Source organism: Centruroides sculpturatus, unplaced genomic scaffold (genome assembly GCF_000671375.1).
Source record: "Centruroides sculpturatus isolate CEXI.00-Female unplaced genomic scaffold, Cexi_2.0 scaffold1558, whole genome shotgun sequence".
In the NCBI taxonomy this organism is placed as follows: domain Eukaryota; kingdom Metazoa; phylum Arthropoda; class Arachnida; order Scorpiones; family Buthidae; genus Centruroides; species Centruroides sculpturatus.
This window is the reverse complement of record NW_019385743.1, coordinates 63,775-90,564: the sequence shown is the minus strand read 5'-3', so window position 1 is coordinate 90,564 and position 26,790 is coordinate 63,775. Positions and strand designations below refer to the sequence as shown.

At 30.1% G+C, this 26,790-nt stretch overlaps 3 protein-coding genes across 3 annotated transcripts; 2 read left to right on the top strand and 1 right to left on the bottom strand.

Annotated features, from left to right (window-relative positions):
• Positions 1-19,626: 19,626 nt before the first annotated feature.
• On the top strand, positions 19,627-20,754 carry LOC111641695 (zinc finger MYM-type protein 5-like). Its single transcript, XM_023387898.1, has one exon. It carries the CDS (start codon positions 19,833-19,835, stop codon positions 20,718-20,720), a length of 888 nt encoding a protein of 295 aa, XP_023243666.1. The 5' UTR covers positions 19,627-19,832; the 3' UTR covers positions 20,721-20,754.
• LOC111641693 (zinc finger MYM-type protein 1-like) lies at positions 20,735-22,634 on the top strand. The gene has a single exon (XM_023387897.1). The coding sequence runs from the start codon at positions 20,896-20,898 to the stop codon at positions 22,423-22,425; it is 1,530 nt and encodes a 509-aa protein (XP_023243665.1). The 5' UTR covers positions 20,735-20,895; the 3' UTR covers positions 22,426-22,634.
• Positions 22,635-25,123: 2,489 nt separating this feature from the next.
• On the bottom strand, positions 25,124-25,495 carry LOC111641697. The gene has a single exon (XM_023387900.1). The coding sequence runs from the start codon at positions 25,493-25,495 to the stop codon at positions 25,124-25,126; it is 372 nt and encodes a 123-aa protein (XP_023243668.1).
• Positions 25,496-26,790: the final 1,295 nt, after the last annotated feature.

Sequence of the window (26,790 nt, the reverse complement as noted above, 5' to 3'; positions counted from 1 at the left end):
AATTTTATAAACATACTAAAATTACATTTGCAGTAGAAAAGTGAATGAAAGTAAGTCAAGTGAAGCACTCCAAAATATATCACTAAGAAAACTTGAACAAGAATCTTCTACTAGGAGAAACTATATTTTTTAAATGTGAACTTTATAAAAAAGAAATGAATTGCATATATCCAGTTTAGGTAATTTTATGGAGATGCAATGGCTCAAAGAGAAGATTCACATGGTTCTTTATTGTACACTTTGTCCAGGTAGTTCATTCATTGATGACAGAAACATAAATATATAAAAGGTAAAATTGGTAAAAAAAAAAATTAGCCAATTAAAAAGTGAAAAGAGTTTTATGAAATGTTTCTGCAAATAATTTAAGTACAGTGTTAATAAAGTGACTGTTGCTTTCAAAATAGTATGATTTTAAGATATATCGAAATTGTCAAAAATATGTAAAAATGTAATATATATATATATATATGAAAAAAAGGAATAAAATATGGTGTGCTATATAAAATTATCAATATATGTATATATGAAGACAGTTCATCTACAAAAAATATCATTACCATTTTTTTATGTCTTCAAATAAGAATCTATTAATGTACTTATCAGTTTTATATTTTTTAAATGTATTAATTATAAGTAAAGTATGTTTTAAGTTTTTTGGAATTCATATCAGGGATGTATTATCTTAGCAATTTATATTTGCTAAAAAAAATTTTAACATATCGGTAATTTTGTTTATTCATAGTAATTTAAGTACCTATACTTATCTTGTTAAAAATAGATCTAAAAACTCTCTATTTGAAATCAAAAATATTTATATTAAAATACAATGTTGTATTTCCTACACATAACAGAAATATTGTCAAGTATGCAATAAGTTGTGTGCATGTTATTTTAATGATTGAATTATAAATGTAACCATAAACTAATATTTCAACCATCTGTATTTGTTTGTGTGATCATCATCTTAACTCTTCCAGAATTTTTTAAGACATTTTTTTAAGAAGATTTGAAATGAATTAAAATTATTTATAAGATTTTAACAGTTTTATATAAAATTATTAGATATTGAGATTGCTTGTTTATTATTTTTCTCCAACATTTTTTGTTGCATAATTATGTATGCTAAAGCTTAACTGCAACTTTTACTTTTTAACTTAGTATATAGATTACAATTGCTAAATTCTATCGGTCTTCTTAATCACAAAGATGATAACTATACAAAGTAAATATGTATGATGTTTACATATATTTATGCTAAAACATCAAATAACTAAAAAATTTCATTTTCTTAACGTGGCAGATGCAGCCTGATCTGGTCCAATAATTGGTAGTTAAAATGCCTGTGATTTATATATGTACATAAATCAGTTATGGAAATACTAAATATTATACAAGATGGACCATTCTCTCCAGGTTGCATCTATCAGATGGATACCTATGCAATGGACTGTTAAAGTGTTTATATAAAAAGAAATTTAATATGTAAATATATTAAACAAGATTTGTTTTGAATCATAAAAGATTATGCAGCAACAATCAATATTATAGAAATTTGTAAATTGCTTCTAGACTGTTAGTATTTTCACAGCAACTTCTCAAATAGCTGGAATCAGTTTTAATGTATTATAGATAGTCTTTTTCTGGTGTGCATCTCACATTTCTTTCATAATGACTGAGCTCCTACAAAGTATGCTCAAGATGGTTATGAATGCTTCATAATAAGCAAACACTCATTCTCAAAAGATAGTGTTCAATTAGATAAATGCACTTTTATTGTAATCTGCTTTAATGCTGAAGCAGTTCTATTGTTATTATTATTCACTGTATATAATGTGTATATATATATAGGCCTATAAATTTATTTCATGTTGTATTATATATATATATATATGTAAATACACAAACACATATATATATACATACATACACAAATTTTATATACATATATATACATAAACATAATGTATATGTATGTACGTACATATTAATTATCAAATTTTATATACATATATATACATAAACATAATGTATATGTATGTACGTACATATTAACCTATATATATATATATAAACAAACATACTTTTAAGTGTTGGATTGAAATTCCAATAAACTACTTTTTAATAAATATTATTCTGTGTTTCATTTATTATATTAATCATATAGCAAGTTTAAAGCTTTTCCTTTAACTTTAAATTTATCGAAACTAAAATAAGAATTTAATAACTAAAAGTTATAAACACAGAGTGATTGTAATTAAAATACACTATACCTTGATTTTCGTGGACATCAATGTTCAGGAATTCAATCATTCGTGATCAGAAATTTATGCACCAAAATTTCAAATTTTGTGAAAGGTTTCAATCTTTTGGGAAATGGGAGATTATGGAATACTGTAAACTGGGATTAGCAAACTGGATGTTCTAGCAGGTGCAATGCTAAATCACTGCTCTCACTAATTTGTATGGTGTCTGTCATAAGTTACGTTACTGTTTTGCTTATTTCTTCTGTTTTTCTCAAATAAAATGACTTTTGCAGCACTATAAACTATGCACAGTATATTTATTTAATAAATTCATTCATTTTTCTGAAAACTTTTTTAAACAACAATAATACATAAAACAAGAGTGGCCAAACCTTGTCATAATAGGAACCATACATTGTCTAACAGAAATAAACAAGAGCTACATCCTCTATTAGAATGCTTATTGGAGAGCCACCTCATCTATAGTATTTTAACTATATTTTATAGTTATCACTATAGTTCTATAGTAAATATCACTCTTACTTTGTTTACCTAATCATAAAGTACCAGTAATCATTTAACTTCTTTGACTTTATGAATGTGCCCCAAGCTTTCAGCTGCCTGTTTGAGGTTTACACTTACATAGTGTAATATACACACAAAGATTGTAATAGTCAGAAAACATACAAAAATATTATATATGTGTAAGCAGTATGCACAAAGTTTATAAAAAGAAATTGTATAAGTATATGGGAACCTCAATAAGGGTCTAGAAAAGCTACATGTGACTCACGAGCAAGTTTTGCTACTGTTGAATAAAGTTTTGGAATGAATTACAAATTTAATATTGAAAGAACTCAAAGTTTGAAAATTTAATGTTCATGAAAGGTTGCTCAGTCCCAATTATTCACAGACATGAGGGAATCAGTGTAACCCTATTCAACACTGAGAGAGAGAGAGAGAAATTCCCCACTATGACACTTTTAGAACAAGCATCAAACATATTTGTACAGTACATGACACTCATGCTATACAGAGACCTCAACAATATAGGGATACTGTCCAATGTGTCCCCATTCTAAAGACAAACACATAATCAAGTGAGATGATGATTTTTTTTTTTTAAGGCTGTCAAATTTACAACATGTCAATAGACCACTATTTTTAAGCATCCCTACAATCAAAAATTTATATAGATTAAGATCAGAATAAAATGGCCAGCTGGTAGGAAACAGGGCTGTTTGTTTTAAAACAAATGTTCAAAACAGTGTTTTAAACTGTTTTAAACACATTTTGAACAGTGCAGAATTAAGCTAATTTTGGTTAAAAAAAAAACTGAAAACTTTTTGATGAGCATGCCTATACAATAAAAGTGTCACGGAGCCCAGTGTACTGAACTGCTGAACCCTAAATACTGTATCTATTTATACTATATACTAAGAATACTCAGGTATTTTCTACATAATAAACTATTTAATATTTAAACAATATAAAATTAATAATAAACACATATTTGTGTGAAATACATAAAATTATTTCATTAAAAAATTAATAAAAAGTGCTGCTGTTCCAGGTGTAAGTGGAGGCCAAAAGGATTGTTGTTGAAAGAATAGAAAAATATTGATGTTTGTCATACAATACCAAATAATTAGTACCAAATATCAATATACCTTGAATATAGGGTAATGTCAAGTTAATTAATAAAAAGTGATAATGCTTACTTAACACAAACTAACATTTACAAATACAATAAGCAATTATTTATTGTGATGTTGTCACGATGCCAGGCTACAATTTTTAATTATCTTTTCATTTTAATAAAAATCAAGTGACTTCCAGTCCAGACCAGAAATTCATATACAGTTAATCAAAATCTCTGCCTTGATTTTCATCTACCTAACTCTATTCTCAAGATTAATGAAGGATAGACAAACAGATGAACAACAGTGAGAATGTATATAGGTCTGCAATTTGAAAATTAACCAATTAACTAATATGAAAACATTGTATAAAAAAAAAATTGTACTGAGTTGAAAGGAAAATCTGTACATCCCTTATAACTTTTAAACCATCTGTCATTGTACTATTGTTAGATTAAGACAAGTGAGTGTGGGCCAACGAAAGGACAGGAAACATGAGTAAAAAAAAAGAATTTATTCACAAGATTAAACACCTTCTACACTAGTTAGAAGATCATGCAGGATTCTTTCCAGATTCCAGCTCCACCTCACATGCAATTGCACGTGGTGCTACACAATAGAGATAAGATTTCGTGACAATAGATTCTATTAGAGTATTTCCCGAGATATTATAACTAATACTTAAACCTAACTTACAAACTATAGAGAAAAGGAAAACACAAGATAATACAGATATTTAAGAATGCGTAGATAGGAAATTATAGAGGGTACCCAGAATATTGTGTCATGTTCTATGATGGGGGAAGACAGTCTTCAGGTTGCCTTCTAATATATATTGTTGATCCTAGATGGTGATTTCCGATATATCTAATGGATTTATTCAGATCTTTCTTAATGCACTTAGTTACTTCTTTGCGATTTTGCAGACAATCATGTACTTATTCCAGTTCCCTTAAGCGGACAGTTCAGACCTTCTTCACTAGCAGTCTGCTCACCTCAAAGTCCTAGCCAAAAATGAACCTTGTCCCCCTTATGTTGCCGCAGGGCCCTCGCTTCTCATTGTCTTCCCACTTACTTCTCAGAATACAGTTGCCCCACCCGTAGGGAGTGCCAAAAATCGAAAGGTTGTGAGAAACAGGGAATAAAGAACAAAAGATCTAGGATTTAATACTATGCTTACAACTAACATGTACATATAAAGTTATGGCATATTTCCACACTATGGAGGTAATTGGCACCTAAAGGGCAACTGTGCAAAGTCCATAGAATGCTGTTTTAGTGTCCCTAGTAGCAAAATTTGGAACTAAAGAAACCTAACAGACATAGGTAAACAATTCCAAATTCAAAATGAAAGAGCATTGTTTGTTTAATACAAAATGATACTTGGTTCAAGTGAAACACGGAAAATCAGTTTTCTGCTCTTTCCTATTTGGCAACAAAGTTATTGGATATAGTGGTTATATGAAATGTCCACCATACCATAATCTGACTTAACATAAATGGACTTGAGGTACCTGAAAAATCAAGTACACATGCTACAGAACCTTCCACCATGGAAGATTTAAAGGAATTAAAAGGAATCCTTGTAATTCTGTAATCCCTGCAATATTGCATACTGTTCAAGATAAAGTTCTGTCCCAAATTCAGAAATGCATTGTCACTGATGATGCACACTTTGAACACTATGTACATTAGCTGCTTGGTTAGTTGCATCTGTTCTGCATGAACTTTGCATTATGTCTGTTGTTTTGTGCATAACTATTTATGACTTTCCTGTAAATGTTTCTGCTGAACCAAATATTGTTTTGTACTAAATAAACACTACACTTTCATTTTGTAATTGGAACTTTTTGCCTATCTCTGTTAATTTCTTAGTTAGTTTTCTTTGGTTATGTGTTTTGCCACTAGAGATGCTAAAATTGCATTCAATAAATTGAACATGATTCCATCTTATGGGTGCTAATTACTTCCATGGTTCTACATCAGGTGATTTAAAAGTTATAGGAGGTGTACCAACTTTCCTTTGAATCCTGTATATTTTTAACAATATCCTACTAGAATTTTGAATGAATGATGAAGATTTATGAACCTTAAACAAACAATTGTAGAGAAAAGAAGAAAAATAATGAAAATGAAATGCCTAAAAAACATTGTTTTTAAATGTTCTAATTACAATATTTACTTTAAAATTTGAATAAAATAGAAATATGGAATTGGCTATGAATAAGGTAATATGTTGTAATACATTGGAATAAATATGCAATAAAACAACCTTTTTTTCAAGGCAGATTTGCAGAGCACTGGTTAACAATTGTTGATCTAAATATTAGAATTAAATTGACTACAGTAGAATATACTGTAGTCAATTTTTAGGAAGTCAGTTATGTTAAATTAAGAAGCTTGAACTAGAAACATTGTTTTTTTTTTTTTTTTCATGCCTAAATAACTGACATATTAAAAATAATCCAGGATGATAAATTCATTTATCATCCTGGATTATTTAAAAATTCATATGTAGAAAAAATAACCATATTCCTTCATAACTATCTTAACAATGTCACATGGCAGAATTATCTTTATTTTGAGGCTCTCTTCTGTCTCTACATGCAAATAGTGGTCTAAAAACCTCTGTTGGTGATACAATATAAAATTACATTTATTAAAAATAAATCTGGATGATAAATTCACTTACAAAATTAACATGGAAAAAAACAAAGGTCTTCACAATTGTCCTAATGTCAGAGGACTTTTTAGACATTTTTGGTAAGAAATAAGAGAGCTTCAAATTGAAGGTCAACTCTATCATATAACATTGTTGTTCCTGTGGTGTCAAGAGGAAAATTGTAAACACCTTCATGTTTTTTCCACATTTGAATTTAATTGAAATATTGCTTAATCATAAAAAATTATCTCTCAATCTTGTTTCATTTCTTCCATACTTAAGAATGAAAAAAGATTCTATAACAAATTATTTTTCAAGCAACGTCACACTTGTTTAACTATATCTCAAAGAAGCCCAATACTGAAGAATTTCCTTTTCTTTCTTATCAAATTCATAATAGGAAATATTGCAAGTATTTTTAAAGTAAAAAACATCAAGGTAATGCAAAAAGCATGTAGCTGAAATATCAATCTATGTATGTATTTGATCATAATTAAGAAAAAGTTTTAAAATACCTATCATATTATCAAATCTTATTCTTACAGACTAATGCTAAAAAACAGTACAAGATTTTGTTGCCTTAATGATAGATCAACTTGCTACTATTAAATTCTCTGAAAATAAATTATTGCTGATTTCTCAACATATAAATTATAAGATGTAACTTGATAACATATCATTTTTCATTAATTTCAAAAATATTTTGATTATAGGTAATAAAATGATCATATACAGTCCTTATACAAGATCATAGTGTATTTTTTAATATTGAGTTGTGAAAATTTTAAAATGTTTTAACTTCTTGTACTGGAAACAATAATATGAAATTTATAAAAATATAATGAGCTAACATATTTTCTATTAATGCTATATTTTGCTTTTAAAAAAGTATCAGTAATTAATTGCATTAATGATTTCAGGCTTTTTGTAAATTAAACTATTCTGAGAAAAATACCAATACAGTTGACCCCCATAACACTGTTGATAATTCTGTTTTATATGAATTCCATGTTGTACGAGTTACTTAGATTTTACAAATACGTGTNAATTTCGACACGTATATTATATAAAAACACGTGCGTATTCAAATGCAGCGTTGTGTGAATATTTCAAAGGAATTGGTAGGAACGAACGAACATTACATTTTTATTTATATAGATAGATAAAAGATGATCTGCTTTAGTTCATCCTCACAGAAAAGCAAACTTAGGGTGTCATACATGTAGCACCATCTGTTGGATATAAAAGCCTTAACCCTAGATGAAAAATCCATTGTAGTTTAATTTAATTAATAAAAAATCTGCCGGTTTGATTAGTGGTAAACATTCCGGGGGTCATAAAGATGCTACATTTAAAATTTGGTAACGATTGGTTTAGTAGTTTTCACGGTTAGTGGTCACAAACGAAAAATACGTTGTCTCTTTATATAGTAGTATAGATAACAATTAATTATAACTAAACTTTAACTGTAAAAAAGAACTGTAAGTTGTAATGGCCTGAATATTGTCCAGCTATAAATAAAAGTACAGGTTCCATCTGTTCTGAATTTTCTTTGATGATAATGAAGTTAAAGGCATAATTTATATTGATGATAAAATATAAGTAATTCTAAAATTCAAATTTAAAAGATTTCAATTATTGTGAAAAAATTCATATTTTCTAAAATTTATTATGATAATAAATCAGACAATTATTTTTATTTTGTGTTATATATGTTATTATTTATATTATTATTTAGTATTTATTTTAATTAACCATACAATACTAATTTAACACTCAGTACTTATAATTTTTCCTGTTCAGAATTAAAAACTATTATGATATTTTTTATTAAAAAATTATTAGTTTAATGAATTGCATACTTTTGTTACCTATGTAATCATTGAAATAAACACATTATTAAATTTCACAATACTTAAAAGAAAATACAATTTTTTAATTTTCCAAATAATTATCTTAGCTGAAAATTCCTTTCTTTTTTACTGGCTGCCTATAGAAAGAGAAAATAAATTAGGTAGGTAAAAGATTTTGGATATCAAATGACAAACAAAGGCATACTAAAAGCTTGCATTCCTGCTTCAAACTTTTTAAAAATATCACGCTGATAGAAACAATAGAATTAGATATTTTGCTTTAGATTGCATTAAAAAAAATTAATTTTTGTTTAAAAGATAAATTAGTATAAATTTGTTCCATTACTACTTAATTTTTTTCTATTTCACTTTGATGATTTCTTGTGATAATTTTATAAACATACTAAAATTACATTTGCAGTAGAAAAGTGAATGAAAGTAAGTCAAGTGAAGCACTCCAAAATATATCACTAAGAAAACTTGAACAAGAATCTTCTACTAGGAGAAACTATATTTTTTAAATGTGAACTTTATAAAAAAGAAATGAATTGCATATATCCAGTTTAGGTAATTTTATGGAGATGCAATGGCTCAAAGAGAAGATTCACATGGTTCTTTATTGTACACTTTGTCCAGGTAGTTCATTCATTGATGACAGAAACATAAATATATAAAAGGTAAAATTGGTAAAAAAAAAAATTAGCCAATTAAAAAGTGAAAAGAGTTTTATGAAATGTTTCTGCAAATAATTTAAGTACAGTGTTAATAAAGTGACTGTTGCTTTCAAAATAGTATGATTTTAAGATATATCGAAATTGTCAAAAATATGTAAAAATGTAATATATATATATATATATGAAAAAAAGGAATAAAATATGGTGTGCTATATAAAATTATCAATATATGTATATATGAAGACAGTTCATCTACAAAAAATATCATTACCATTTTTTTATGTCTTCAAATAAGAATCTATTAATGTACTTATCAGTTTTATATTTTTTAAATGTATTAATTATAAGTAAAGTATGTTTTAAGTTTTTTGGAATTCATATCAGGGATGTATTATCTTAGCAATTTATATTTGCTAAAAAAAATTTTAACATATCGGTAATTTTGTTTATTCATAGTAATTTAAGTACCTATACTTATCTTGTTAAAAATAGATCTAAAAACTCTCTATTTGAAATCAAAAATATTTATATTAAAATACAATGTTGTATTTCCTACACATAACAGAAATATTGTCAAGTATGCAATAAGTTGTGTGCATGTTATTTTAATGATTGAATTATAAATGTAACCATAAACTAATATTTCAACCATCTGTATTTGTTTGTGTGATCATCATCTTAACTCTTCCAGAATTTTTTAAGACATTTTTTTAAGAAGATTTGAAATGAATTAAAATTATTTATAAGATTTTAACAGTTTTATATAAAATTATTAGATATTGAGATTGCTTGTTTATTATTTTTCTCCAACATTTTTTGTTGCATAATTATGTATGCTAAAGCTTAACTGCAACTTTTACTTTTTAACTTAGTATATAGATTACAATTGCTAAATTCTATCGGTCTTCTTAATCACAAAGATGATAACTATACAAAGTAAATATGTATGATGTTTACATATATTTATGCTAAAACATCAAATAACTAAAAAATTTCATTTTCTTAACGTGGCAGATGCAGCCTGATCTGGTCCAATAATTGGTAGTTAAAATGCCTGTGATTTATATATGTACATAAATCAGTTATGGAAATACTAAATATTATACAAGATGGACCATTCTCTCCAGGTTGCATCTATCAGATGGATACCTATGCAATGGACTGTTAAAGTGTTTATATAAAAAGAAATTTAATATGTAAATATATTAAACAAGATTTGTTTTGAATCATAAAAGATTATGCAGCAACAATCAATATTATAGAAATTTGTAAATTGCTTCTAGACTGTTAGTATTTTCACAGCAACTTCTCAAATAGCTGGAATCAGTTTTAATGTATTATAGATAGTCTTTTTCTGGTGTGCATCTCACATTTCTTTCATAATGACTGAGCTCCTACAAAGTATGCTCAAGATGGTTATGAATGCTTCATAATAAGCAAACACTCATTCTCAAAAGATAGTGTTCAATTAGATAAATGCACTTTTATTGTAATCTGCTTTAATGCTGAAGCAGTTCTATTGTTATTATTATTCACTGTATATAATGTGTATATATATATAGGCCTATAAATTTATTTCATGTTGTATTATATATATATATATATGTAAATACACAAACACATATATATATACATACATACACAAATTTTATATACATATATATACATAAACATAATGTATATGTATGTACGTACATATTAACCTATATATATATATATAAACAAACATACTTTTAAGTGTTGGATTGAAATTCCAATAAACTACTTTTTAATAAATATTATTCTGTGTTTCATTTATTATATTAATCATATAGCAAGTTTAAAGCTTTTCCTTTAACTTTAAATTTATCGAAACTAAAATAAGAATTTAATAACTAAAAGTTATAAACACAGAGTGATTGTAATTAAAATACACTATACCTTGATTTTCGTGGACATCAATGTTCAGGAATTCAATCATTCGTGATCAGAAATTTATGCACCAAAATTTCAAATTTTGTGAAAGGTTTCAATCTTTTGGGAAATGGGAGATTATGGAATACTGTAAACTGGGATTAGCAAACTGGATGTTCTAGCAGGTGCAATGCTAAATCACTGCTCTCACTAATTTGTATGGTGTCTGTCATAAGTTACGTTACTGTTTTGCTTATTTCTTCTGTTTTTCTCAAATAAAATGACTTTTGCAGCACTATAAACTATGCACAGTATATTTATTTAATAAATTCATTCATTTTTCTGAAAACTTTTTTAAACAACAATAATACATAAAACAAGAGTGGCCAAACCTTGTCATAATAGGAACCATACATTGTCTAACAGAAATAAACAAGAGCTACATCCTCTATTAGAATGCTTATTGGAGAGCCACCTCATCTATAGTATTTTAACTATATTTTATAGTTATCACTATAGTTCTATAGTAAATATCACTCTTACTTTGTTTACCTAATCATAAAGTACCAGTAATCATTTAACTTCTTTGACTTTATGAATGTGCCCCAAGCTTTCAGCTGCCTGTTTGAGGTTTACACTTACATAGTGTAATATACACACAAAGATTGTAATAGTCAGAAAACATACAAAAATATTATATATGTGTAAGCAGTATGCACAAAGTTTATAAAAAGAAATTGTATAAGTATATGGGAACCTCAATAAGGGTCTAGAAAAGCTACATGTGACTCACGAGCAAGTTTTGCTACTGTTGAATAAAGTTTTGGAATGAATTACAAATTTAATATTGAAAGAACTCAAAGTTTGAAAATTTAATGTTCATGAAAGGTTGCTCAGTCCCAATTATTCACAGACATGAGGGAATCAGTGTAACCCTATTCAACACTGAGAGAGAGAGAGAGAAATTCCCCACTATGACACTTTTAGAACAAGCATCAAACATATTTGTACAGTACATGACACTCATGCTATACAGAGACCTCAACAATATAGGGATACTGTCCAATGTGTCCCCATTCTAAAGACAAACACATAATCAAGTGAGATGATGATTTTTTTTTTTTAAGGCTGTCAAATTTACAACATGTCAATAGACCACTATTTTTAAGCATCCCTACAATCAAAAATTTATATAGATTAAGATCAGAATAAAATGGCCAGCTGGTAGGAAACAGGGCTGTTTGTTTTAAAACAAATGTTCAAAACAGTGTTTTAAACTGTTTTAAACACATTTTGAACAGTGCAGAATTAAGCTAATTTTGGTTAAAAAAAAACTGAAAACTTTTTGATGAGCATGCCTATACAATAAAAGTGTCACGGAGCCCAGTGTACTGAACTGCTGAACCCTAAATACTGTATCTATTTATACTATATACTAAGAATACTCAGGTATTTTCTACATAATAAACTATTTAATATTTAAACAATATAAAATTAATAATAAACACATATTTGTGTGAAATACATAAAATTATTTCATTAAAAAATTAATAAAAAGTGCTGCTGTTCCAGGTGTAAGTGGAGGCCAAAAGGATTGTTGTTGAAAGAATAGAAAAATATTGATGTTTGTCATACAATACCAAATAATTAGTACCAAATATCAATATACCTTGAATATAGGGTAATGTCAAGTTAATTAATAAAAAGTGATAATGCTTACTTAACACAAACTAACATTTACAAATACAATAAGCAATTATTTATTGTGATGTTGTCACGATGCCAGGCTACAATTTTTAATTATCTTTTCATTTTAATAAAAATCAAGTGACTTCCAGTCCAGACCAGAAATTCATATACAGTTAATCAAAATCTCTGCCTTGATTTTCATCTACCTAACTCTATTCTCAAGATTAATGAAGGATAGACAAACAGATGAACAACAGTGAGAATGTATATAGGTCTGCAATTTGAAAATTAACCAATTAACTAATATGAAAACATTGTATAAAAAAAAAATTGTACTGAGTTGAAAGGAAAATCTGTACATCCCTTATAACTTTTAAACCATCTGTCATTGTACTATTGTTAGATTAAGACAAGTGAGTGTGGGCCAACGAAAGGACAGGAAACATGAGTAAAAAAAAAGAATTTATTCACAAGATTAAACACCTTCTACACTAGTTAGAAGATCATGCAGGATTCTTTCCAGATTCCAGCTCCACCTCACATGCAATTGCACGTGGTGCTACACAATAGAGATAAGATTTCGTGACAATAGATTCTATTAGAGTATTTCCCGAGATATTATAACTAATACTTAAACCTAACTTACAAACTATAGAGAAAAGGAAAACACAAGATAATACAGATATTTAAGAATGCGTAGATAGGAAATTATAGAGGGTACCCAGAATATTGTGTCATGTTCTATGATGGGGGAAGACAGTCTTCAGGTTGCCTTCTAATATATATTGTTGATCCTAGATGGTGATTTCCGATATATCTAATGGATTTATTCAGATCTTTCTTAATGCACTTAGTTACTTCTTTGCGATTTTGCAGACAATCATGTACTTATTCCAGTTCCCTTAAGCGGACAGTTCAGACCTTCTTCACTAGCAGTCTGCTCACCTCAAAGTCCTAGCCAAAAATGAACCTTGTCCCCCTTATGTTGCCGCAAGGCCCTCGCTTCTCATTGTCTTCCCACTTACTTCTCAGAATACAGTTGCCCCACCCGTAGGGAGTGCCAAAAATCGAAAGGTTGTGAGAAACAGGGAATAAAGAACAAAAGATCTAGGATTTAATACTATGCTTACAACTAACATGTACATATAAAGTTATGGCATATTTCCACACTATGGAGGTAATTGGCACCTAAAGGGCAACTGTGCAAAGTCCATAGAATGCTGTTTTAGTGTCCCTAGTAGCAAAATTTGGAACTAAAGAAACCTAACAGACATAGGTAAACAATTCCAAATTCAAAATGAAAGAGCATTGTTTGTTTAATACAAAATGATACTTGGTTCAAGTGAAACACGGAAAATCAGTTTTCTGCTCTTTCCTATTTGGCAACAAAGTTATTGGATATAGTGGTTATATGAAATGTCCACCATACCATAATCTGACTTAACATAAATGGACTTGAGGTACCTGAAAAATCAAGTACACATGCTACAGAACCTTCCACCATGGAAGATTTAAAGGAATTAAAAGGAATCCTTGTAATTCTGTAATCCCTGCAATATTGCATACTGTTCAAGATAAAGTTCTGTCCCAAATTCAGAAATGCATTGTCACTGATGATGCACACTTTGAACACTATGTACATTAGCTGCTTGGTTAGTTGCATCTGTTCTGCATGAACTTTGCATTATGTCTGTTGTTTTGTGCATAACTATTTATGACTTTCCTGTAAATGTTTCTGCTGAACCAAATATTGTTTTGTACTAAATAAACACTACACTTTCATTTTGTAATTGGAACTTTTTGCCTATCTCTGTTAATTTCTTAGTTAGTTTTCTTTGGTTATGTGTTTTGCCACTAGAGATGCTAAAATTGCATTCAATAAATTGAACATGATTCCATCTTATGGGTGCTAATTACTTCCATGGTTCTACATCAGGTGATTTAAAAGTTATAGGAGGTGTACCAACTTTCCTTTGAATCCTGTATATTTTTAACAATATCCTACTAGAATTTTGAATGAATGATGAAGATTTATGAACCTTAAACAAACAATTGTAGAGAAAAGAAGAAAAATAATGAAAATGAAATGCCTAAAAAACATTGTTTTTAAATGTTCTAATTACAATATTTACTTTAAAATTTGAATAAAATAGAAATATGGAATTGGCTATGAATAAGGTAATATGTTGTAATACATTGGAATAAATATGCAATAAAACAACCTTTTTTTCAAGGCAGATTTGCAGAGCACTGGTTAACAATTGTTGATCTAAATATTAGAATTAAATTGACTACAGTAGAATATACTGTAGTCAATTTTTAGGAAGTCAGTTATGTTAAATTAAGAAGCTTGAACTAGAAACATTGTTTTTTTTTTTTTTTCATGCCTAAATAACTGACATATTAAAAATAATCCAGGATGATAAATTCATTTATCATCCTGGATTATTTAAAAATTCATATGTAGAAAAAATAACCATATTCCTTCATAACTATCTTAACAATGTCACATGGCAGAATTATCTTTATTTTGAGGCTCTCTTCTGTCTCTACATGCAAATAGTGGTCTAAAAACCTCTGTTGGTGATACAATATAAAATTACATTTATTAAAAATAAATCTGGATGATAAATTCACTTACAAAATTAACATGGAAAAAAACAAAGGTCTTCACAATTGTCCTAATGTCAGAGGACTTTTTAGACATTTTTGGTAAGAAATAAGAGAGCTTCAAATTGAAGGTCAACTCTATCATATAACATTGTTGTTCCTGTGGTGTCAAGAGGAAAATTGTAAACACCTTCATGTTTTTTCCACATTTGAATTTAATTGAAATATTGCTTAATCATAAAAAATTATCTCTCAATCTTGTTTCATTTCTTCCATACTTAAGAATGAAAAAAGATTCTATAACAAATTATTTTTCAAGCAACGTCACACTTGTTTAACTATATCTCAAAGAAGCCCAATACTGAAGAATTTCCTTTTCTTTCTTATCAAATTCATAATAGGAAATATTGCAAGTATTTTTAAAGTAAAAAACATCAAGGTAATGCAAAAAGCATGTAGCTGAAATATCAATCTATGTATGTATTTGATCATAATTAAGAAAAAGTTTTAAAATACCTATCATATTATCAAATCTTATTCTTACAGACTAATGCTAAAAAACAGTACAAGATTTTGTTGCCTTAATGATAGATCAACTTGCTACTATTAAATTCTCTGAAAATAAATTATTGCTGATTTCTCAACATATAAATTATAAGATGTAACTTGATAACATATCATTTTTCATTAATTTCAAAAATATTTTGATTATAGGTAATAAAATGAGTATTCAGTCCTTAAACAAGATCATGGTGGGGTTTTTAATATTGAGTTGTAAAAATTTTTAAATTATTTAACTTCTTGTACGGGAAATAATACTATGAAATTTATAAAAAACATAATGAGCTAACATATTTTCTATTAATGCTATATTTTGCTTTTAAAAAAAGCATCAGTAATTAATTGCATTAATGATTTTGGGCTTTTTGTAAATTAAACTATTCTGAAAAAAATACTAATACTGAAACATTTTATCATCATAAAAGAATTTACAGATTCTTTTTTCATTTTAAGTTTTATTTCCAAATTTTAGGTATTGAGCTTACTTTCTACTAACCTTTAAATTTCAATAATATTTCCAATTTTTCAGCTAAAACATTTTCCAGTTATTGAGCATAAGCTTTAAAATTATTTTAAAAATTATAAAAAATAATAATACTAATGATAATAATAGTAATAGTAAAATAGAAATAAATTAATATTTACCATCATCATCATCATAATCAACTTCATAAGCATTGCAAGAAGACTACTATCTACCAGTATATCTAACCATTTCTAGGATGACTGAAACAGTAAAACAAATTTAAATTTAATCACAACAGAAAATTTAATATGAATACAAAATGAATTTATAACAGTTGCATGCCGTGACATTTGATGATAGGGAAGCTGTGTTTCTGTAAGAAGCCGACTTCCAGGGGCGATCAGTTAAATCTTTAAGTGTATTTTTAATAGATTATTTATCTGACGTAATTAATAAATAAATAAGTTCAATATAATTGCCTCTGTTATTAGATTCAATAGATTCCCTATGCCTTCTAAATGCCGATTCTTGCTTTGATAAAAACATATAACATCTATTAATTTAAAAATATCTATTTGCCGTAACTATCTCGTTATAATTTTCAATATTTATTTTATATTATTTACTAATATTAAATTCTATTCTGCTTTGATTTCCAAATTGCTTCAAATATGAAAGAATCGGCGATTTTTCGTGTCTTTTTCCAGCTAAATTGTCAAAGCTATTCTTATTCCACACACTAATTTCATTTGAAAATAGTAGGCAAAGCCAACAAAACAATTTTTGCATTTTTATGCATTTACAGAGCCATTTTATCATGAAAATGTCGAACAAATTTTTTATTGAAGTGTTTATATTTAACTTAAGCATTGGCCTTTCACTTTTAATAATGTTTTCTTTTTCATTATATGATCTTGAGCCAAAACTTTTTTAAAATAAATTTTCAATATTGCAATTAAATTCTGAATCGCTAGCCATGATATAAGGGCTATAATTAAAAACAAAATTATAAAAACTTACTTGGTGAAATAAACTGTGTGGTGGATTTACATGCCTGGTACAAAATATTCTTCAATTGTATGAATATACTTTTAAAGAAAATTATAATTAAATATAGCTTTGTAAAGAAACATACATAAAAATAACATAAAATCTTCTTTACTCTTTAAATCTTAACCACTTAGTCAAATAGCTCCCTACAAGTGGAATCAGAGACGGTCCTGTTAGGTGTATGGTGCGTGCATGCACGTGGGCTGCCAAATCCCAAGGGTGCCGATACCGGTTAATGTCAAATGCCTCTTTTGTCACATCACTCATATATCTCAAAGGACGTGACAGGGTTCTTGTAAATTTTAAACATTTTTCATCTTAGCTGTAAAAATGTAAATATATTAAACTTAATAGATTGTCCATCATTTGTTTTCTAACTAATTTGTTTTAGGACCAGGTGTCCACAGAAATTTCCAAAATTTACAAGTTTTCGGTCACTCTCATTGAACTGGAAAAGTTTCTGTTTATATTACGTCTAATATTACGAAGAAATCAGTCCCTGCTATACTCGGCTAGAGATTGGGTCGGTTAAGCTTTTAAGTAATATTCCGGCTCTTTCAGCAGGTTTTATTTATGTCCCCAATTCCCTAATCTCTTAATTATTTAACTATTTCTTAAGTAGAAATAAGTCAAAACTGGTTACTTTGTACTTGAATATTTGTAGTCTTGGGAAAAAAGTGGAAAGACAAATTTTAAAGACAATGGATACATAAATTGTAAATTTAAGGAAAATAAATTCGAGAGATTTTGTTGTACCTCGTGCATCTCTCTCATTCACTAAATTTAGTTGTAAATGACACTGTCAAAGTAACAGTTAATTTTTTAACATTATACAAGAATTGTACACACTTTTTCTACATCCCCTTAGAGATGGGATATACGAAATCATATCACTGGTTTAACATTGAAATCCGTAAGTAATATAAAATGGGAGAGCGGAATAAGAATATCAAATATTTTAATGGAATTTTTTTTAACTCCTGTCAACTATACAGAATTATCATAAAACTTATCAGTAAATTCTTATCGGTTGGATTAAGTTATAAATCTACTCGTTATTCACATAATCAACGAGGGCGGCCAAATATCTAGCGGGCAGACGGCTAATAGCCCAGAACCGGTCCTGGATAGAATTGGATGCGGTATATGTGTAGCATTCACCCAAGGTCCTAGACTTTTACCAGCTAAACCAGGTGAGGTTGGTGCTCTGTAAAGCACATGCATGAATCTGGCTTTTTGGATGCTAACAATACAGCGCTTCCACTCCGCCACTAATATTCAAATATACAATAGCAATCTTATCTTTTTTTTCATGTATAGTATAGAAATTTGTAATAAGATACATAATGCGGTTATAATAAAATATTGTGTGATTATTTTCATATAATTAAAATTAATATGTATTTATTTTTTAGAAAATACAAGGGAAGTGGTGCATCCACCGCTTCCAATGATGGCACACCACTGATTTATAGATAACTGAAATAAGCATATTTTATTATATAACTTTCATTAAATTATTTACATAATAAACCACCTAAACTAGCATCAATATATATAAATTTATTTTGAAATATTAAAAACATGTAAATAATTTGTGTTTGCTTTTTATGCTAAAAACTTATTTTGCAGATAAGCCTGAAAAATTTGATCTATAAAATGATAATCTTAAAAAATAATACAAATATGATAAAATGACAACAAATCATGTAGTATAGCAATTTCTTGTGTTATGGTATGTTGATAGACCCTAAAAAACAAATCAAACTTGAATAAAAATTGTTTGCATGTCATTTTTGTCTTTAAGATATAGAGCCAGATAGTGGCGCCTTAGGGGGTGGCGAGCAGGGCAATAGCCCGGGGCCTCGCTCTCGGAGGAGCCTCGCGCAACAACCAAGTAGAAAAAAGTTGATATTTAAAACTTTTTATTTTATCCTTGGCGATTAGTTATAACAATAAAATAAATTTAATTCATAGTACAGTATATATTAATATTAATAAGTGCCTAAATAAAATTTCTTATTTAGATTTATCCACTCTCACATTCGTATAAATAGTAAGATTAATATCATCAAAATTAATTAATTTAACAGTTAATAATATTTTATGTAATTTGACTGTAAAACACATTTGAAAAATTCATTACTATTTGAATATTACTCCTCGAGCATTAGAAAACACACCTGAATGCGCGGTTTTGTTACTTTCGTGATTCATCGTGTTTACGATTTACGCTCGGGGAATCCCCGTGTTTCATTTCGTTCGTCAACTCTTGTCACCTGACACTTATTTTGCTAGCCATTGTATGCGTTACATAATCGTTTGTATATATATTTCAGTAGGTAAATAAACATTAAATGGTATTAAGTTTTAGTGAATCTTACATTATTAACAGTACTTATAGTAAGGAGTGAACTGTTAAAAAAAACTGTGTAAAATTGCTTGCAAATTATTTCTGAATTCGTTTTATGTGCAAAACAAGATTTATGAAATGAGTTCGCGTGATCGTGATGCCGGTAGAAAATTTGAGTCGGATAATTCAAAAAGGAAACGAGCTATCAAAAGAAAGCAGGTAGAAGAAAAACTACGTGGGTCTTTATATAAATATATAAAAAGTGATTGTCAAGAAACCTCTAAAAACCCGTCATTGACTGAAAGTGACACATTATTGCACTGTAACCTTAACCCAGCTGAAATTATTCCTTCAACATCATCATGGATGCCACCTAGTAACAATAGCGAGGATAATGAGTCAACAACATCATTGTCTCTTACACCACCGCCGCCTTCGTCAACACTATCCAGCCAAGAATACGTATCTAAGTCTATGTCTATATCCACGACTGGCAGAATTGAAAATCTGAATCCTCAGAATGACCCAGGTTTGTGGCCATTGACAATTACTGATGTAGACCGAACTGAGATTGTACTAAAAGGTCCAATCCAGGTTAAAGTTGATTTTTTTCCCGTAAATGATAACGGACAACGATTCAGCGAATATCATTACAGTAAAACATTAGCTAATGGTGAAAAACTTGACAGGCGCTGGATGATTTATTCACAAACAAAGGATGCCATTTACTGCTTTCCGTGTCAACTGTTCGGACTAGAAAATACAAGAATTGGATCCAGTGAAAGAGTGTGTGATTGGAAACACTTGGGTGATTATTTAAAGTCTCATGAATCTAGCAGACTGCACAAAGATTTTATGTTGAAATGGTTAAATTTAGAAAACGGATTAAAAAGCTGTACCACTATTGACTCTTTAGCCCAGAATCAAATTGAACAAAAAAGGCAGCATTGGAGAGATATTTTAGAAAGACTACTTGCAATTGTAAATTTTTTTAGCATCTCACAATTTGGCCTTCAGATGTCATAGAGAGAAAATAATATCTGACTCAGATTCAAGTGAGACTAGCGGCAACTTTATAGATTTAGTAAAGTTAATAGCCCGATTCGATCCAATGTTGTGACTTCACCTAAAACAAGTAACAGACAAGACGACTAATGACCACTATCTCGGAAAAAATATTCAAAATGAGCTTATACAATTAATGGCAAGTCACGTGAAGGCTCAAATTGTTGACAAAATAATAAAGAATAAATATTACTCGATTATTCTTGATTGTACTCGTGACGTTTCTCGTGTTGAGCAACTGTCAATTATTATAAGATTTTTTAATACAAATACAGCTGACATTGAAGAACATTTTATTGGCTTCTTAGCCGTCGAAAAAACCACAGCTGAGAGTTTGACTAATTACATAATCACAGAGCTAGAACAGTTGGGTATATCATTGCAAAACTGCAGAGGCCAAGGATATGATAATGGAGCCAATATGCGTGGAGAAAAAAGTGGTGTCCAGAAACGTATACTTGAAATTAATCCACTTGCTTATTTTTTACCTTGTGGGAGTCACAGCTGGAATCTCATCCTAGGAGATGCAGCATCCTCTTGTGTTCAAGCAAAATCTTTTTTTGGTTTGCTACAAAGGCTGTACACTCTGTTTGCCGGCTCGAGTCAGAGGTGGGCTATTTTAAAAGCACATGTAAAATCCTTATCGCTAAAACCACTTTCCGAAACTAGATGGGAATGCAGAGTAGAATCGGTGAAGGCCGTTAAATACCAACTAAGCGATATATGTGATGCTTTGAAGGATTTAACAGAAAATACAACAGATTGTCAGTTGGTTAGTGAATGCCATTCTGTAGAAAAGGAAATAACTACCTACGAATTTGTAGTTGCTCTCGTCGTATGGTATGACATTCTTACAAAGATAAATGTTATAAGTAAAATCTGGCAGAGCGAAAAAATGCACCTAGATGCGGCTATACAACACCTAGAGGCATTTACACATTGGCTTGATAATTATCGGGAAAATGGTTTCCAATCATCCTTGGTAACAGCGAGAGAAATAGCCGAGGAAAATGATATTGATAGAAAGTTCAAAGTCGTGAGAAGGAGACGTAAAAGAACGAATTTTGATTATGACCGGAAAGATGAAGCTCTTGAATTGTCTGCGGAAGAGATTTTCAAAATAAACTATTTTTATGTCATTGTCGACAATGTGCGCGCAAGCTGCCAACCTAGATTTGAGGCACTTAAACATCATGAGAGCATATTTGGTTTCATGTATAACATAAAAAGATTAAAGGAAATTAGTGATTGTGAACTTTTGAAGCAATGCAGCGACTTGCAAATATCTCTAACAGTAGGAGAAACATCTGATATTGATGGACATGAATTGTATGAAGAACTGAATATGTTTATCCGTGTATATGAAGGAAACGACGACATTATCTCGGTGCTGAAATATATAATAGAAAAAAATTTAACTGAAGTGTACCCCACAATGGAAGTAGTCCTGAGAATTATTGCCACCACACCTGTGACAGTTGCGTCTGCAGAAAGGAGTTTTTCGAGGTTAAAAATTATTAAAACATATTTGAGGAATTCGATGACACAAGATCGGCTTTCGGCCCTTGCTATTCTTTCAATTGAAAATGACGTAGCTCATTTGTTAGATTATTCTGCTTTAATTAAAGATTTTAGTCTTAGGAAAAGCCGCAAACATCATTTTTAAATCCCTGTGTATATATTTTAAGGCATTTATGTACCTTAGTTTATCATCATTAATAATTTGTCGTCTTTATGTTTGTTAACTTTTATAAATCTTCTAATATAATATTTTAAAACTCTAAATTTATTTATTTATAACTTTTGCATTTCTCGTCAATCATCAGAAATACCTATTTCAATTCACATACTTTGCACAAAGGACAAGGGCCTCACAAAGATCTTCCGTCCAGAGCCTCGCAATGGATAAGGCCGCCGCTGGAGCCAGAATTTTAATATGTCATAAGAACAAGAGAAGATAAAACATTGTTCCAAAAACACCTGAGTGTAGTAAACATATGATCCTGTCCATCAAGTTCTACATTTCATTTTAATGACTTTTGATGTATTATGCTTGCATCTTTCTTTTCTTTTTAATTATATTTCTGTTTCTTGTTATTGTTCTCTAACTTAAAAAAAAAATTAGAGAAACACACATTTGATATTCCTAATTTAACATCATATAATATGTATTATAAATGTTTTATTAGGTAGACTTCTGTGACCTCAAAGACCATACAATCAGGGACTCTTTCCACTGGGAGCACTGGTTGTACTAGTTAGTAAGTTTTTACAGAAAACCTTTTGCATTGATTTTGCACAACTGTAAATAGCTTGGCAGACTTGCTTATGACACTTCACAATCCAGTACTTCTCTCTCAGGATAGCAATCAGCACCTGAATACCACAGTGGCCTCGTTTAATGTATTCTTTTAGCACCAATCTTTTCACCAGTGGATGACCAAAGGAAAGCCTACTACTCTGACAGCCTATTACTCTGGGGATCCCAGGATCAAATCTGGACAGGTTGGAAAATCCCCAGGAATTTTTCAGAGGGTGGTTGATCCGGATATGTTGGCTCTATCCCTCACCACCCAGCCACCCATTATGGGCCTGGCTGAACCCATAATGGGCTTGAAAAAAGAGGCCCTCTTAGTGCCTACAGGGTAGAAAGTTATAAAAAATACATACATACAAAATACACAACTGTCTAGCAACCTTTCCCTGACCATAGCTTTCTATATCATTCTCATAAATGCAGAGATAAGCTTTAAGAGTTCCACTGCCTGTTGAGTCAAATAGAAACATTGTGATCTTGTGTTGATCAAGGCCCATAAATTTCCAACTGCAATCTGCAGTTGGAAATTTGCAAAAAAATCTGCATAAACATGAACCAGCAAGGTTTGAAGAAAGACCTTCCTCGTGCACTGATTAGTCAACATAGCCTCCCTTCTCCCACTCCTATCAGTGGTCTTGCTGTCCTCTTCCTTTCCTGGACACAAGGCATGGTGATGAGGCTGTTCACAGATCACACACATATGAGTCTTCTTCAATTTGCACTCTCTAGAGTGCAAATTGAAGAAGATACATAGTCTTCAAAACACACCCAGCATCCTTCTATCTTTCAACCTAATCTTGTCAACATCGGGACAATCTTGGGTCTTATGATTGTGATTACAGAAAATACATCCTCATCAATTTTGGCTGTAGAACAAATCAGTGGTTGTGGGTATGGTTTCAGGTAATGCTTTAGGGCTTTTGACCCTGGTTAATCGCTTCTTCTCAGTAAATTCAAATTCAGCCATGTGCATTCTGACCTCCCTCTTAACCCCTTTCGCCCATAACCTGAGATAACTCGGGCTGCACGTGATGCTGTGCAGTTCTTATCCCGAGTTATCTCAGGCATAGGCCTAAGAGCCTCAAAAAAGGGTCTTGACTTATAACTTTTCCAAAAATGTATGGATCAGCATATATACATCATTATCTATGATCTCTGCAAATTTTATGAATTATTTTGGTCGCAAAAATATTTTATGATGATTTTTTAATTAGATAATTAATTGCACTATTGTTTTTTTAATCAAATTAATTAAATTGTTCCAAACTTCTATTTGACTGATTTGACTTCAGTAAAATTTTTTTAAATGCTATTGGATGTTTTTTATGACATCAGCAGGTTTTTTGTTTGGTAAAATTTTTTTCCCCATACCTTTTTTTCAGTCCCCTCATAATTTAATAGCATAAAAATCGAAAATATTGTGTTATATTTGAATAGATGTGGTAAGTTAGCTCCCCTCCTGCTTTAAACCAATATTCCCAAGAGAACTACCATGGAATGAGTATACATGAGAACTACCTGGGCTGTTCTCAAGGTCAACCACTGTGTAAACAATGTAGACTGCATGTGTGAAATATCATGCCTAATGAAAGAATAACAATCGGTACAGCTATATTTTTCAAATAAAAGCATTTATTTTAAATTATTTTTTTTAATACTTTTTTTGTAAAAACACTTTTTGGAGGGTTTTTATTTTGCAGGAATTATTTCCCGGCAATTTTTTTGGATGTCAGATTCGCGTTTCAGTGGAAATAATTATTTAATATAAAAATCAATTTTTTATGGATTTCCAAGTAGCATTCGAAGTGGAACAAATGTACACAATGGGTTAAGGAAGGACATCAAATGGCTCAAGGTACTAACCTCAGGCTCACTGTTACTCGTGACTCAAACTAGTTCCCATTTCTACAGAGTCACCTGCAGTAGTGATGATTCCACCATGAAAAACAACATGTTGGCTTACTTCTGTAAAGTTACTCCCAGTGACTCTAACACTCTTAGACGAGTCACCAGTCTATCATACAATTCAGCCACAGTGACTTCGCTCTTATTGTCTGACAAGTTTCAAAATATCGCGCACGTAAACTTGTATTAAAGTACTATCACTCCCAAATTGCTCTTTCATATATGCTATCAACTTGGGATAGTTCTGTGCCATTGGCAGAAAACTGTCTGCAATCTCACGTGCCTTGGATTTCTTCTTAGTGACCTGGAGCAGATACTGGAATTTATCCTCTGCTAAGATACTTTCATTCTCACAAATCCCTTTAAACTGAGTCCAAAACTTCAACCACCCTCTGGGGTTACCATCAAACTTCACCAATTCTAACTTTGGCAAGCAATATCGTGACTTCTGGCCTGCTGATGACTCTTCTGTGAAACCTCTGACACTTTCAATGTCTACATCCTTCATTAGCATCTTCACTCAGATCTCCATCAGCATATATTTGCTTCAGTTGTCAGCAACAGAATCAGCTATCAATGAAAAACTGTCCTCAGTTGTGTTCTCATTCTGGCCAATCTTCCCCTCTACCAGTGGATCTAACTCTACCAGCCTGTCATGATTGTAGATAAGACAACCCCACAAAAGATCTATGACAGTTTTATCAATCTCAGCCGTAAGTTCACCGAACATTTTCGTGAAGCTTATTCAAAACCCTATTTGTTGCACTTTCATAAACACCATATCTAAATTTCCATAACTTATATCATTAAAGAATTCTGTCAACTACACCAGATGATGTAACATCACATTAAGAGGTTCTTGAATGAAACTAGACACGATGTAACACAAAAGATAAAGTTTATTTACCTTGGAAATATACAGTCAGATAACAGCACAGTACAAGTTTACAGAGACCTTCTGCCATAAAACCTGGGAACACAGCTCAAAAAAATGCAGGCTCTTGTCCTCTCCACTTGTGGACATGAATGAATCATTCAAGATATTTCAAATGAACCTATCACTGAAATTAGAGAAGAAAAAAAATCTCTGACACAAACTTAAAATATCCAATAATAAAATTGCTTTTGCTGTTTGCTTCATATCTAGTTAAATCTGTTGATATGTTTATTGGATACTCACTCCCCTACTATTAATTTGTCACAACAGTTGACTTGACAATTCACATTCTTTTAAACAATATCTTTTATTTGGAATCAACATACAATTGGTATGTAAATTTATAGTGATTGTGTATTGTCTTTTATGTGAAAAGTTATATTTATGAAAACTCAAAGATATTTTTGATTTTTGTTGCAAATGAAAATTGCAATTTTTTAAAAGTACAAATGTACGAGGGGGCTTCAAAAAGTTCAAGGAAAAAGGATAGTATGAAAAAACGATTTCAGTTATGATGTTTATTTTTCAACATATGATCCATTAAGGTCGATACACTTCTGCAAACATTGATACAGTAGAGCCTCGAAAACTCTGCACTCTGGATAACTCAGCCACAGCCTGGCAGGGCAAAAAAATCCTTAGTTAATTAATTTTCATTATAGACAGCTTTATGCCTCAAAGTATTTTTCTGAGGTCTGTCTTATCAGGTAAATTACTGTACACAGTGTATTCATTAATTTTCATTTTCATGTAGTAAAGGCTCTATGCCTTCATAAAGGACGTACTTTTCCTTTGTTTAAGGGTATTTGGGCAGTTTATTCTCTGTTATATTCTCAAGTAAACAATACATACAAGTACAGTACAGTATTTTC